This window comes from Coregonus lavaretus (assembly GCF_964263955.1).
Source record: "Coregonus lavaretus genome assembly, chromosome: 23".
In the NCBI taxonomy this organism is placed as follows: Eukaryota; Metazoa; Chordata; class Actinopteri; order Salmoniformes; family Salmonidae; genus Coregonus; species Coregonus lavaretus.
The window spans coordinates 29553740-29567977 of record NC_140010.1 but is presented as its reverse complement, the minus strand read 5'-3'; the positions used below and the strand labels follow the sequence as shown (position 1 = coordinate 29567977).

Genomic DNA, 14238 nt, shown 5'->3' with positions numbered 1-14238 from the left:
TATGGGGGAGTCCATTGTCAAGCAGGTTACACTTGGCCAAAAAGCTCCATTGACAGTACATTGTTAAAGGGCCAACTGTAGCTAGTGACTGTTGTTGTTATAAAGCCAATATACAAGCTGACTGTCCTCCTGGACAGATGACAATATAATACCATCGCTGTCTGTCTGTCAATCAATCAGTTGAATACTTCAAGTAACCATTGTACCTGGGAGTTATTTTGCCCCTTGTGCATGTATAGCATGACATGGGCAGGTAACTCTGGTTCTGGAGTGCCACAGTCAGGTACTTCAGGTTTTTGAGTTGATCAGGATTGCCTAAAGTTTGGTGCCAGTTTTGCCTGTGCTCCTGCCAACTCTTTGCTGTCATTGTCAAGCCAAACTTGTTTAAGTGGCATGAGTGAGTTGGAATGATAGCAGAAACAGACTGGCACACAGGCTAGATAACTTTACCCCTGGCTAAAGATAACAGCTGAGGCCACGTGTGAACCAGGCAGACATGGAAAATACAGTCACAGGTATGAGAGGACTGGGTTGTATTCATTAGTGTACACATTTCAAATCGCAGCAATGGTTTTTGTAATGGAAAAAGAAAGCGAGCATTTCTTATTGGACAACGTCAGGTAGATCCCTCCCTGTTGCAGTCTGTTTTCTTCCGTTTCGTACCTAATGAATACAACCCTGATCAATACGACTTCACTACAGCTCTACAGCTCTAACCCCCTCTGTGTGTATTCTAATGCAGCTCTAAGGGCTGTGCAAATCCTCTCCCAAACCTCTGCTTTGATCCAAACACAGAGTGTGTGTGTAGCCGGGTGGACACGGATTATGGCCCTATAGATGGCTATAGACTATTTCTGGGCTACTGGCTGGCACGTCACAGGCAAAAACCAGAGGTCCCCACAAGAAAAGTAAACAAACAAATATTTGACCAACTGGGGACATTTTGTTGGTCCCCACAAGGTCAAATGCTATTTCTAGAGTGTTTAGGGTAAAGGTTAGAATTAGTGTTAGGGTTAGAATTAGGTTTAGGGTTAGGGTTAGGAGCTAGGGTTAGTTTTATGTTTTAGGGTTAGGGTTAAGGTTTTTGGGTTACGGTTAGGGTTAGGGTTAAGGTTAGGGTAAGAGCACAGGTTAGCGTTAGGGAAAATAGGATTTTGAATGGGACTGAATTGTGTGTCCCCACAAGGTTAGCTGTACAAGACTGTGTGTGTGTGCGTGTGCGTGCGTGCGCGTGTGTGTACAGTAACCCGAGCCCATAGGAAAAGCGTTCCTAGGATTCCAGGCCTGTTTGGGGTGGTGTGTTTGACTGGAGCTCCGCGGGTCTCTGTGGGAATGTGGGCTCCGCACGGAAGAGCTACGGAATGCCAGTAGAGTCACGTCCCCGTCACACACACACACACGCACAAACTCTTGCTCGCTCCCTCCCTGCTGCCAAGCACATCAACGCAGTGAAAGCACCCACACACACCACCACCCGCTTCCTCACACACGCACGCACACACACTCACACAACAGGGGCCTGATCATTTGGTTTCATTACAGTCATAGACCATATAGATTCATGGACCATGCAGCCCCAGTGTCTAACCAATGAAGAGAAGTCATAAAATAGTCATAAAAAAGTGATATCATCATGTATCGTGGCTCATGTATGGTGTTCTATGGAAAAGATGAGCTCAACCCCAGCTCCAACCCTTTCACCCCAGATCTCAGGCCTGGGTTGGGCTGCCCTGCCTGGGCCTGTTTGAGAAGGTCAGCCTGCTTAACCCTGGACCTAGACCTGTGAGTCTTCCCGTTGGTTTCTAAATTGTTCATGCCGATGGAAATGAACGTAATGAGACATAGCAGCTCTGACCCAGAATAACTCCTGGCCCTATAGCCTCATGATGTATGTAATCATTAATGTATAATGGCTCATGTCAAATCATTATATTCCCCAGTAGAACTTGGTCAAATATCACACGTAATAAATACGATACTTGAACGTCTTTGAGATGCGCTTGATTTAGCTTGGAATTTGCACATTAGGGACATTTCATTGGTTCCATTGTACCGGGCAAACTAAATCAAGCAGATCAGCTCATATACAGTGGGGAAAAAAGTATTTAGTCAGCCACCAATTGTGCAAGTTCTCCCACTTAAAAAGATGAGAGAGGCCTGTAATTTTCATCATAGGTACACGTCAACTATGACAGACAAAACGAGAAAATAAATTCCAGAAAATCACATTGTAGGAATTAATGAATTTATTTGCAAATTATGGTGGAAAATAAGTATTTGGTCAATAACAAAAGTTTCTCAATACTTTGTTATATACCCTTTGTTGGCAATGACACAGGTCAAACGTTTTCTGTAAGTCTTCACAAGGTTTTCACACACTGTTGCTGGTATTTTGGCCCATTCCTCCATGCAGATCTCCTCTAGAGTAGTGATGTTTTGGGGCTGTCGCTGGGCAACACGGACTTTCAACTCCCTCCAAAGATTTTCTATGGGGTTGAGATCTGGAGACTGGCTAGGCCACTCCAGGACCTTGAAATGCTTCTTACGAAGCCACTCCTTTGTTGCCCGGGCGGTGTGTTTGGGATCATTGTCATGCTGAAAGACCCAGCCACGTTTCATCTTCAATGCCCTTGCTGATGGAAGGAGGTTTTCACTCAAAATCTCACGATACATGGCCTCATTCATTCTTTCCTTTACACGGATCAGTCGTCCTGGTCCCTTTGCAGAAAAACAGACCCAAAGCATGATGTTTCCACCCCCATGCTTCACAGTAGGTATGGTGTTCTTTGGATGCAACTCATCATTCTTTGTCCTCCAAACACGACGAGTTGAGTTTTTACCAAAAAGTTATATTTTGGTTTCATCTGACCATATGACATTCTCCCAATCCTCTTCTGGATCATCCAAATGCACTCTAGCAATCTTCAGAAGGGCCTGGACATGTACTGGCTTAAGCAGGGGGACACGTCTGACACTGCAGGATTTGAGTCCCTGGCGACGTAGTGTTTTACTGATGGTAGGCTTTGTTACTTTGGTCCCAGCTCTCTGCAGGTCATTCACTAGGTCCCCCCGTGTGGTTCTGGGATTTTTGCTCACCATTCTTGTGATCATTTTGACCCCACGGGGTGAGATCTTGCGTGGAGCCCCAGATCGAGGGAGATTATCAGTGGTCTTGTATGTCTTCCATTTCCTAATAATTGCTCCCACAGTTGATTTCTTCAAACCAAGCTGCTTACCTATTGCAGATTCAGTCTTCCCAGCCTGGTGCAGGTCTACAATTTTGTTTCTGGTGTCCTTTGACAGCTCTTTGGTCTTGGCCATAGTGGAGTTTGGAGTGTGACTGTTTGAGGTTGTGGACAGGTGTCTTTTATACTGATAACAAGTTCAAACAGGTGCCATTAAAACAGGTAACGAGTGGAGGACAGAGGAGCCTCTTAAAGAAGAAGTTACAGGTCTGTGAGAGCCAGAAATCTTGCTTGTTTGTAGGTGACCAAATACTTATTTTCCACCATATTTTGCAAATAAATTCATAAAAAATCCTACAATGTGATTTTCTGGATTTTTTTTCTCAATTTGTCTGTCATAGTTGACGTGTACCTATGATGAAAATTACAGGCCTCTCTCATCTTTTTAAGTGGGAGAACTTGCACAATTGGTGGCTGACTAAATACTTTTTTTCCCCACTGTATTTGAAAGTATTTTTACTTTATTTGTAATTGTATTTGACCCAGGTCTGTCCCCACCCACAAAACCACCTCTGGCTTTTCAGCAGTAAGTCATTAAAATCCTTGTTTTATTGTCTTTGCTATAGTGAACAACTCACACACACACACACAAACACACACACACACACACACTACTCTGACACTAGATAAGGATCAGACACTCTGGACTTAAGTATTATAATCAATTTCACTGTAACATCTTCAGTTCCAATTTCTTGTTTTGATAGAAGATTAAACTGATCCAAAGCTAAGGGGCTTTCATCCTTGCCGACTATCATCTTTGTGTGTGTGTGTGTGTTATAACACATTATACCATAGCACTGTTGAATACTTGTTTCTGATTAGCTTGAAGGGCATTCTAGACCGTGCATTATTTCCTTATAACGCACAGTATATTTGCACAGTAGAATTTTAATGGCTATATTCTTACATGTTCTATGTTTGAGCAACTTTTGAAAGCAAAAGCTGAATTGAAAACATTATTGGCATTGTTGAATTACATTTTCATAATGGTAATCTAGGACTGATGGTTTGGTTAGCTAAACCAAATATTTTTTATAGCTAAACCAAGATAGAGCACAGCATGTTGTTTAAAATGGGAACAAATTAGTCATAGTGGGCAAAACAAGCAATGAGGTGGGCAGAGTCAAGCATGAGCTAGTGAGATCCTATTGGTGCGTTCTAGCACATATTTGCATATTTCCGTTAGGGAAATGCGCGTGTGCAATAACTCAATTTTGCCATTTTTTAAAACTTTGGCAAAGGGTAAAGTCTACAAAACTTAGTCCACTCTGTTCGTAACAGATTCTAGTTTTGGGAACAGCTAACTGTATTGAGATCAAATGTTTCTTCGATGAGAAGATTAGCAGAATGTCGGCCAAAATCCATCTCGTTCCATCTTCTCCCACTGCAGGCCACTAGGCTTCCTTTCACTACCATATTTGGTAGTGAGTGGAACTGAATCCAGTGAAATCTGTGGCTAAACTAGTAAGTCTGTTTGTTTGCTTACCATGGCAACTACTATAACTATCTAGTAAACTTGCTAGCTAATTCAGTGGATGTTAAACACATTTCTAGTGGCAAATGTGTTCAACTATAGCCATGGTATAAAAGGGTAAATGAACTCGGGGCTCTGTGCGTTCTCTGGAAAAGAATGCAAGTCCGTGGAAGGTCAGTTCCACTCTGCTAGTGCGTCGGGGAACACACCTTCCACGTCGTTCATTATTTTCCATAGAACGCATAGCCCCTCGTTGATTATCCCTTACTAACATGATGGAGAAGTCTTGTGGTTACATCTGTCCTTTTGTGTCCCATTTAGAGTGACATTCAGAGTGACATAAAGGGACACATTTGGAGGTTTGTCCCCTCTCCAGTCTCCAGTAGCACGGGCCAGAATGTGTATTGGGGAGACAAAGATGAGAGCAAAAAGAGTGAAATGCGTGCACACACACATCTGGACACACAAACACACACAATCACTGCTTGTTCACTCACACCCACCCACACACACAATGGCATTGGCTGGCACCCTGGGCATGCTAGCAGCTTGGAGTCATTGAGCTCAAAGAGAGGCTCTTCAAACCACTTCATAGAGGAAATTAAACCACAAAGACACAGCCCTCCACCATAGCTACTGTTACTAACTCACCCCATCACCCCCTCCATCCATCCAGCCCTCTATTCCTCCCTCCATCCATACCTCTCTCATTCCTCATTCCTTCCCTTTCCCTCCCTCCCTCCTTACATCGCTCTCCCTTTTTTTTCTTCTACCCATCCCTCCATCTCTTCCTGTCTCTCTCTCTCTCTCCCTTCCTGACTCTCTCTCTTCCTCTCTTCCCCGCTCCCTCCCTCTGTTACTCCCTCCCACCCCTCCTCACTAGTTTGAAGCCTTGCCAATGAGAACATTGTGAAACATTGTGAATGCATGTCAGTCCCATGTACAATCTTCTAGTAATATATATATATATATAATTGATGGGCCATTAAATACTGTTGATTACATTTCCTGAGCACATCCAACTAACTTTGCATACTGCTCAAAGGAATGCTACAACATTCTCCATAAAAGTTCTATATAGGGAGATACAAGTCATCACATTATCCAAGCTTGCTAGATTAATTTATTACCAAGAGTCAACACGCTCACACAGATAATGCAGACATACTGCACATAGTCAAATTTACAGACTGACAAACACACACAAACACTATGGGAACCCACAAACACAATAAGACATGCACACACTTACACAATCATTAAAACATCATAAACCACCCCACACACACGTGGATGTACTGTGTATAAACCCACACACACACACTCGGTGCATACATTCCATTGTCTCTCCTCTCTCTTTCGCCCACGGCCACGACAGTGCACTCCGCTGACACACACACACACACACACACACACACACACTGAGAGAGAGTGTTGTCAGTGAGCAGTGTAGGTCATGGTGGGGTCCTGGCCAACAGCTGAGGGTTATGGGAAAGGGATGGGCCGCTGGCTCTGAGGATAACTGGATAGGAGAGAGGGATGTAAGGAGGGGAGGAAGGGAGGAAGGAGAGAAGGAACGGAGAGAGGGGTGTTTGGTTAGGGTGAGGTTGATAAGGTTGGGATGAGGGGTGACGCAAGGATGAAAGGTGAGGGCGAGGTTAGGAAGGGTGAGATCTAGGAAGTGTGGAGGGTTGGAGAAGTTTGGGGGGATTGTATGTCCTAGAATTTTGTCTGAGACGGGGCTGTGTTTGGGGCTCTGCCAAACAATGAGAACATGGTCTCATTGACTCACTGAATGACTGACTGACTGGTGTCGTAAGTAACATGACGATTAACATTACTATTACTCTCCTTATTACTGATCCCACTGTGGATGAGATACTACATTTACATTTGAGTCATTTAGCAGACAGTGGCGTGTCCAGGGGGTGGCACAGTGCACTGTTCGGATGTTGGACTTATTTTGGAGTAGACTAATGTGCAGCTAACCTACTTAACCTACTTTTTGAAGTGATTCTTTGGACAATTAGATGAAAACATGACTGGCTGTGTTCATGACACATTAAAAAGTAATACATTTGTACAGTTAAATTACATGTCTACTATAAAAAAAACATAGGAGGTCTCGTAAAAAACATAGAGACCCCTGAATGTCACGGTATAATTCACACTGGATGGCACTTTCAAGTGAATTTACTTCTGTATGCTAATACCCTGATATACAATCCTGGGAATGTACCAAACCTAAGCTGAAGCATTTAATGCGCTGAACCATCATAATTATATTGAAATATCCACCTTGCATCAATTAAGGTTCAAAAATGTTATGGCCCCCCTAAACTGGGTCTGTGCCCCACCTTGGCCACCCAATTCAAAATTCTCTGGACACGTCACTGTTAGCAGACACTCTTATTCAGAGTGACTTACAGTAAGTGCATTCAACTAAGGTAGGTAAGACAACCACATATGGGGAGAGGGAGAGAAGGGGAGGGGGTAAAAGCAGGAGGAGGATAAGGGAGGTGGGAGGTGGAGGGATAACAAAAGAAGGGAGGAGGAGAGACTTCGCTATGGGGCAGCCCCAAAAATCACACACACTGCAGACATCCAGACTGGGTCTCTGTGTGGACAGACAGACAGACATGGTAGTTCATCTCAGAACGGGCTTCTGGTCAGAGCTGGTATGTAGGGATTTCACTGCCAAGACGCAAGCCTCAGCCACACACACTCTGGCGAGGTCCCCCCTTAATAAATGTTATATCTGACTGTCAGTCCCTCAGTCGTCACCACAACCCCCCCCCCCCCAACTCTCTCTATATCACTCTCTCAATGTCCCTCTCTCTCTCCCTCTCAACATCCCTCTCCCTGTCTCTCTCTCTCTCTCCTTCTACCCATCTCTCTCTCAACCTCAATCTCTTCCCATAGCAGAGAATAAGCTATCCAATCAACATTGTGACCGTATGGCTACTTACTTGGCTCCAGCTTGGGTCTCTCTCTCTCTCTCTCTCTCTCTCTCTCTCTCTCTCTCTCTCTCTCTCTCTCTCTCTCTCTCTCTCTCTCTCTCTCTCTCTCTCTCTCTCTCTCTCTCTCTCTCTCTCTCTCTCTCTCTCTCTCTCTCTCTCTCTCTCTCTCTCTCTCTCTCTCTCTCTCTCTCTCTCTCTCTCTCTTCAATAGACTTCATTGACATGGCAAGTTAAATTACTTACATTGTCAAAGTATACATTTAACAAAAATGGTGGGACCAACAGCAATAATAATAGTAGTAGTGGAAATGGGATTACCATTAACAGCAACTACAACAATATTAATGAGAATAACAATAAATGAAAGCAATAGTAGTCGACCAGTCTCAACATGACTGAGAGGACACATGACATGGTATGAAAGCCAAACAAAACAGGAAATATTATTGACATTACATTACACTTTTCACTGGCTGTCCCTCAGGTTGTGGCAGGAGGACACATATTTGGCTGGCAAAATTGCACATTTTGGCTTTTCACCCAATAAATATTTGTTTTTTTCTTCCTCTTTTATAGTTTCAAATTCTTTGTACTGAATGATAATTTGGGGAAAGAAAGATTCTCTGAGGTCTGAGTATTTGTCACAGTGTAATAGGAAATGCAGCTCTGTCTCTACCTCTCCCCGGGGGCAGAGTGAGCACAGCCTGTCCTCTCTGGGCAGCCAGGTTTTCCTGTGACGACCGGTCTCTATAGCCAGACTGTAGTCACTGAGTCTGTACCTAGTCATTGTTTTCCTCAGTTTTCTATCAGTCACAGTGGTCAGATAGTCTGCCACCATGTACTGTCTGTTTAGAGCCAAATATCATTGAAGTTTACTTAGATTTTTTGTGGTATCTTTCCAATAGGTGATATATTTTTCTTTTTGCTTTGTGATGATTTGGTTGGGCCAGATTTTCTGAGTGCTGTCCTGAGGCTCTATGAGGTTGGTTTTGGTTAGTGAACTGAACCTCAGAACCAGCTGGCTGAGGGGACTCTTCTCTTGTTTCATCTCTTGACATAGTAGAGCTGTGTGATGGAATGTTTTGGGGTCACTTGTTTCTAGATAGTTGTAAAATTTGATGGCTCTTTTTTATATTCGAATAAGGAGGGGGTATTGGCCCAATTCTGCTCTACATGCGAAATTTGCAGGGTTTTTTTTGCAATACAGTCTTGCAAAACTCTACATGCAGTATTTCGATTGATTCAGTATTAGAGAGCGGACCCCAAACTTTGCTGCCATATAGAGCAATTGGTTCTATAACTGATTGGAACATTTTGAGCCAGATTCTAATTGGAATTTCGATTTTAATATTCCTTTTAATGGCATAGAATGCTCTTCTTGCTTTGTCTCAGCTCATTCACAGCTTTCTGAAAGCTACCTGTGTTGATGATATTTAGATTAACGGTCAGGGCCCAGGTCTGGCAGAACCTGTGCAGATGATCTAGATGCTGCTGTAACCCCTCCTTAGTGGGAGACAGTTGCACCAGGTCATCTGCGTACAGCAGACACTTGATTTCAGTGTTGTGTAGGGTGAGACCAGGTGCTGCTGATTCTTCTAATGTTTTTGCCAATTCATTAATGTAGATATTAAATAGTGTTGGACTTATTGGGCAGCCCTGTTTCACTCCACGTCCCTGAGAGAAGAAGTCTGTTTGCTTGTTGCCGATTTTAACCGCACATTTGTTTTTAGTGTACATTGATTTAATAACATCATATGTTTTCCCTCCAATACCACTCTCTATTAGTTTGTAAAAAAGACCTTCATGCCAAATTGAATCAAATGCTTTGTTTTGGTTTACTTGTTTGTCAATTAGAGTGTGGAGGGTGTAAATATGGTCTGTTGTACGATAATTTTGTACAAATCCAATCTGGCTTCTGCTTAGGACGTTGTGTTCATCAAGGAAATGATGTAGTCTGCTGTTTTTGATACTGCAGAGAATTTTCCCCAAGTTGCTGTTAACGCAAATTCATCTGTAATTATTTGGGTCAAATTTGTCTCCATTTCTATAAATTGGTGTGATCAATCCTTGGTTTCAAATATCGGGGGAAATACCTGCAGTTAGGATAATGTTGAAGAGTTTGAGTATAGCCAATTTGAATTTGTGGTCTGTATATTTGATCATTTCATTTAAAATACCATCAGCACCACAGGCCTTTTTGGGTTGGAGAGTGCAAAGTTTTTCCAATAATTCTTGTTCTGTAATTGGGGTATCCACAGGATTCTGATAGTCTTTGACTGCTGCCAAGGGATGAGCTGTAGGTGTACCTACTAAAAGAGTCCCCTCTTAGCCTACCATTAACTATGTACAGACCCAGTGTTTGACAGAGCTTCAGGAGCTGTACTCCATTTTTGTTTTTCACTTTGTCATAGTTGTTTCTGGGGGGGTATGTGGGGAGGGAAAGGTTGTTGCTTCCCGGTAGGTGTTTGTCCCCATGACTGTTAATAGTGTCTAGTTCTGCTGTTCTAGCATTCAGGTCTCCACAGACTAGCACATTGCCTTGGGCCTGAAAGTGACTAATCTCCACCTCTAGAATGGAGAAACTCTCTTCATTGAAGTAGGGTGACTCTGAGGGGGGAATGTATGTAGCACAGAGGAAGACGTTTTTATCTGTTAAGATAGCCTCCTTGTTGATTTTAAGCCAGATAACGAATTCTCCTGTTTTGATCCATTCGATTGAATTAGTTAGTTCAGATTTATACAATATTATCATTCCCCCTGAGTCTCTGCCCTGTGTGATTCCTTTTAATTTGGTGGATGGTACGATTATCTCCCTATAACCTAGTGGACAGCCAGTGGAAACATCACCTCTGCACCATGTTTCCTGTAGTACTACAATATCAACATCATCAATTTCTTTAAGGAAGTCTGGGTTTCTGCTCTTTAGCCCGAAAGCAGAGGACTTCAATCGTTGTAAATTCCAACATGCAACGTAAAAATATTTCATAACAGTTTTTTCTTTACCTTCAAAATGAAATAAACACTCACAATCCAACAATAACTATTAAAATATGATTTTTCAATTAACTCTTATTATGCAAATGTGATTTGTTTATCATTTAAGATAGTATTTGTGTCATGCCACTTGGGTGGATGTAGTGTGAGGATGGTGAAGTTCTTGTGCTCATCTTACCATGACCCTTGGCCTATCACATGTGAGCATAGTAGATTCAGCATTTGTTTGATGTCACTCATTTCATTGGTGGGAGCTAGGCCAGTTGCTCCTCTCACAGCTTGTGCATAGCTCTGCCTGCCGGGCTGTGGCTCCTCCAGGTGTGGGTCTGCTGTGTGGGGGAGGGGGGTGTTAGGCCTCGTCTGGATGGGTCTGAAGCTGGGCTGGGGTGGTCTGTGCTGCGCTGGCTATGGTGGGCATTGAGGTTGGTGGTGCTGTGGTCGTGGCTGTGGGGTCCAGGGTGTTGGTCCGGGGTGTTGTCTCTGTGATCTCGGGGGGGTGGAGATTGCTCCGCTGTTCCTGGGTGGAGAGGTCGGGATGCGGTTTAAAGTGACATCCTTGAGAGTCTTAGCAAGGATGGGGTCTGTCTCCCTGAACAGGTGAACATGGTCATAGAGACAGTCCAGATCAAGGGTGGGATGGTGGGCCAGGTGTACATTGGGTCGCAGGGCACAGTCCCAGGAGAGGCTGGAGTTTATTCTTTGGATTGTGGCAGGGTGGAAGTCCTTTCTCTGTAGAAGGGTTGACACCAAGATCCTTGAGTTGGGGAATATTGCGGAGGCCTTCTCAATCACTCCCCGTAGTGAAGTCGCAACCCTCTCCTGCTGAGCACGCAGGTCGTTGCTTCCGGTGTGTATGATTATGTGGCTTGGCAACCCGAGCTGGGCCTTATCAAGCAGCGCCATGGCACTTTGCGTTGTTGGGCACCACACCTTTCTCGTTTTGTGTCTAGGGAAAAGTTTCTTCTCCTGAACAAACTTCCCATTTGAGTCCATCAACAGGACAATCTCAGCCAGTGTTTCTTCTGGACTGGAGGGGGTAGAGTTGGGGTTGGTGGGTGTTGGAGCTGGGGTGTGGCTGGTCTGTGCCAGTGCCGCTGTCAGTGGGAGGCTGTTCTGTGGGCTGGGGGGAGGCATGCAGCCGGTAGGGCTGGGGAGGCCTGGCTGGTTGAGGTGGGCTCCTCTGCTGTGTGAGGGCAGGTCATAGAGTGGTGATCTAGCTGCTCCTGCAGCCTGTCCTCTGTTCTCTTTCTCTCCTGCAGCTCCTCTCTTAGTGTGGTCAGTTCGTTATTACTGCTCTGCCTGTCTTTTTGGAGCTCTCTCACCTCCTTTGTTAGATCAGCCAGCTCTCTCTTGAGTCCGTCTCTCTCTTGCTGAACTTCTTTCAGCTGTGTTGCAAGGCTGCTGTCCTGCTCTGTCCGCACCTTGGTTAGGAGCTCCTCTAAGGTGTGGATGTCTGGTTGCTGTTTGCTCACACTCTCCCTGAGCAGGACCACCTCCCCCTCCAGTTTGGTGAACTCGTCCCTCATGGCAGCCATGATGGTGAGGAGGGCCTGAGCCTGCTCTGCACTGAGGGGGTCGCTCTCCTCCTGGGGCGTGTCCTCCACTATGGTGGGAAGAGAGGTGCTGGATGTGCCTTTTTGGGTGGGGATTGTGGGGGTGAGGGTGGTGCTGGTGGAGTTTGTCTTGTGGGAGGGCATGTCACTGGTGGTGTCCTTCTCTCTCTCTGCTCTCTCCTTAATGGTCTGAAAGTCTGTTTCAAACAGCCTAAGGTTACCTTGCACCATGAGAGTCCCAGTCTTGTAGAGGTTGATTGTTATCATGGTGCTGTCAGGGTCGTCTGTCTCTTTGACTTTCAGCTTCCACCCATTACAGATTCCCTCTTTCTTTATGGATGGGTAGTGAGAGCAGACTGCTGAGCGCCATGCATTTGGCTGGTCAGTGAGAAAGATGAGATTACTCACATCACCGTTTTTATAGAGTTCTGTCAAAAGGGTTTCTGGCCTCCCCTTTAGTAGTTTCTGTTTAAAAGCTTTCCTCATTGTGTCATTTTTGGCCTCTGGGGGGTAGAGAATGGACTCAGCGCTGAGGGGGAGTGGGGACATGGTGCCTGTGGGCTCTGCTACTACTGCTGCTGCTGCTGCTCTGTTCTGCTGCACCGTTGCCATGGCAACCAGTTTTGTTTGTCTGCTGCTGTTGCTAGCTAGCTCCTGTTTAGCTCAAAAACCAGCAAAAAGAGTGAAAAATCTTCACACACAAAAACAGAAGATATGTTTAAAGTTAGAGTCCGTGCTTCTTTTTGATTTACTCACTCAGTTTGGTCGTTTGATGTAGTTGTATTAACTTCCCTTGCTAGGTTTGTTCTAGCTCAATTTTCTGGCTGGCTTGTTAGCCTGCTGGCTAAGTACATGTTGGTGTTGTTGATGTTGATGATGAGATAAGATGTTTGTGTACAGATGTAGGATCTTAATTTGAGCCAGTTTGCTACAGCAGGAACATAATCCTGAAGCAATTATTATGTGAATTATTATGTGGATTATAATTAATGGACATTTTTGTAGGGGTTGATACATTTTTCGTAAGGGAAAATCAAGTCTGAAATTTATAAGAGAAAATTACAAACATCAGAAGTCTTTTTAAACCTCAAATACACCACAAGTTTTAAATGTCCTGCACTGCAGGAAAGTTCTCCTGCAACAGGGTGATCAAATCAAGATCCTACATCTGTACAAGGTATCTATTTGGAGTGTATTTGCTTTGTACATTCTCCCTTTTTGGAGTGTGGGTGTGAAAGATTGACACCTATGTAATTGTCTTAGTCCATTGAGACAATAACACACACACATGCACACGCACTCACACACACACACACACACACACAAATGCACACACACACACAAATACACACACACACATACACACAAACACACACACACACAGTATGTATGTGAATGAATAGGTGGCCCAGCTGTTGTATAGCATTTGGAGAGTATAGAGTGATATGAGTCAGTGTGTGTTATTTTCCTGCTGCTTTCTGGGAAGCGCGGTCCACCATACCCACAGAGCCTCTGTGTGCCCCACCCCTCTCCAGGAAAACAGAACTCTACTAGGTGTCAGTGGTACTGATGTCGATGTGGTGGTGGAGTCAGGCGCAGGACACAGAAGCTTAATCCAAACAGACTTTACTAGTCAGGAAAAGGACAAATACAAAATAAAGAGCCTCAAACGACGGAGGCGAGTGATACGCAGACCGTGCGTAAAACACTAAATACAAGAGATGCGCAAACAGTGCGTAACTACTCTTGAATACGAGAATGCAAAATCCAACAAACTCCAACAGACAGGCATACAAGGAAGACAAAACCAAACAAACATCGATAACATTCAAAGGTGGCAGCTAGTACTCCGGGGACGACGAACGCCGAAGCCTGCCCGAGCAAGGAGGAGGAGCAGCCTCGGCCGAATCCGTGACAGTACCCCCCCCCCCCCTTGACGCGCGGCTCCAGCCGTGCACCGACCCCGGCCTCGGGGACGACCAGGAGGACGCGGAGCAGGGCGCGTGGGA

The 14238-nt window shown here is 44.7% G+C and overlaps 1 protein-coding gene across 1 annotated transcript in view; it reads right to left on the bottom strand.

Annotated features, from left to right (window-relative positions):
• The window catches only part of LOC311150471 (uncharacterized protein), a gene marked incomplete at both ends in the record, with an annotated part of 99202 nt that extends 86706 nt beyond the window's left edge, over positions 1–12496 (bottom strand). Inside the window, 2 exons of the mRNA XM_084187970.1 lie at positions 12087–12279; positions 12451–12496. Coding sequence (XP_084044096.1) covers positions 12087–12279; positions 12451–12496 — 239 coding nt within the window. The remainder of the gene's footprint in view (positions 1–12086; positions 12280–12450) is intronic.
• Between the last annotated feature and the right edge of the window lie 1742 nt (positions 12497–14238).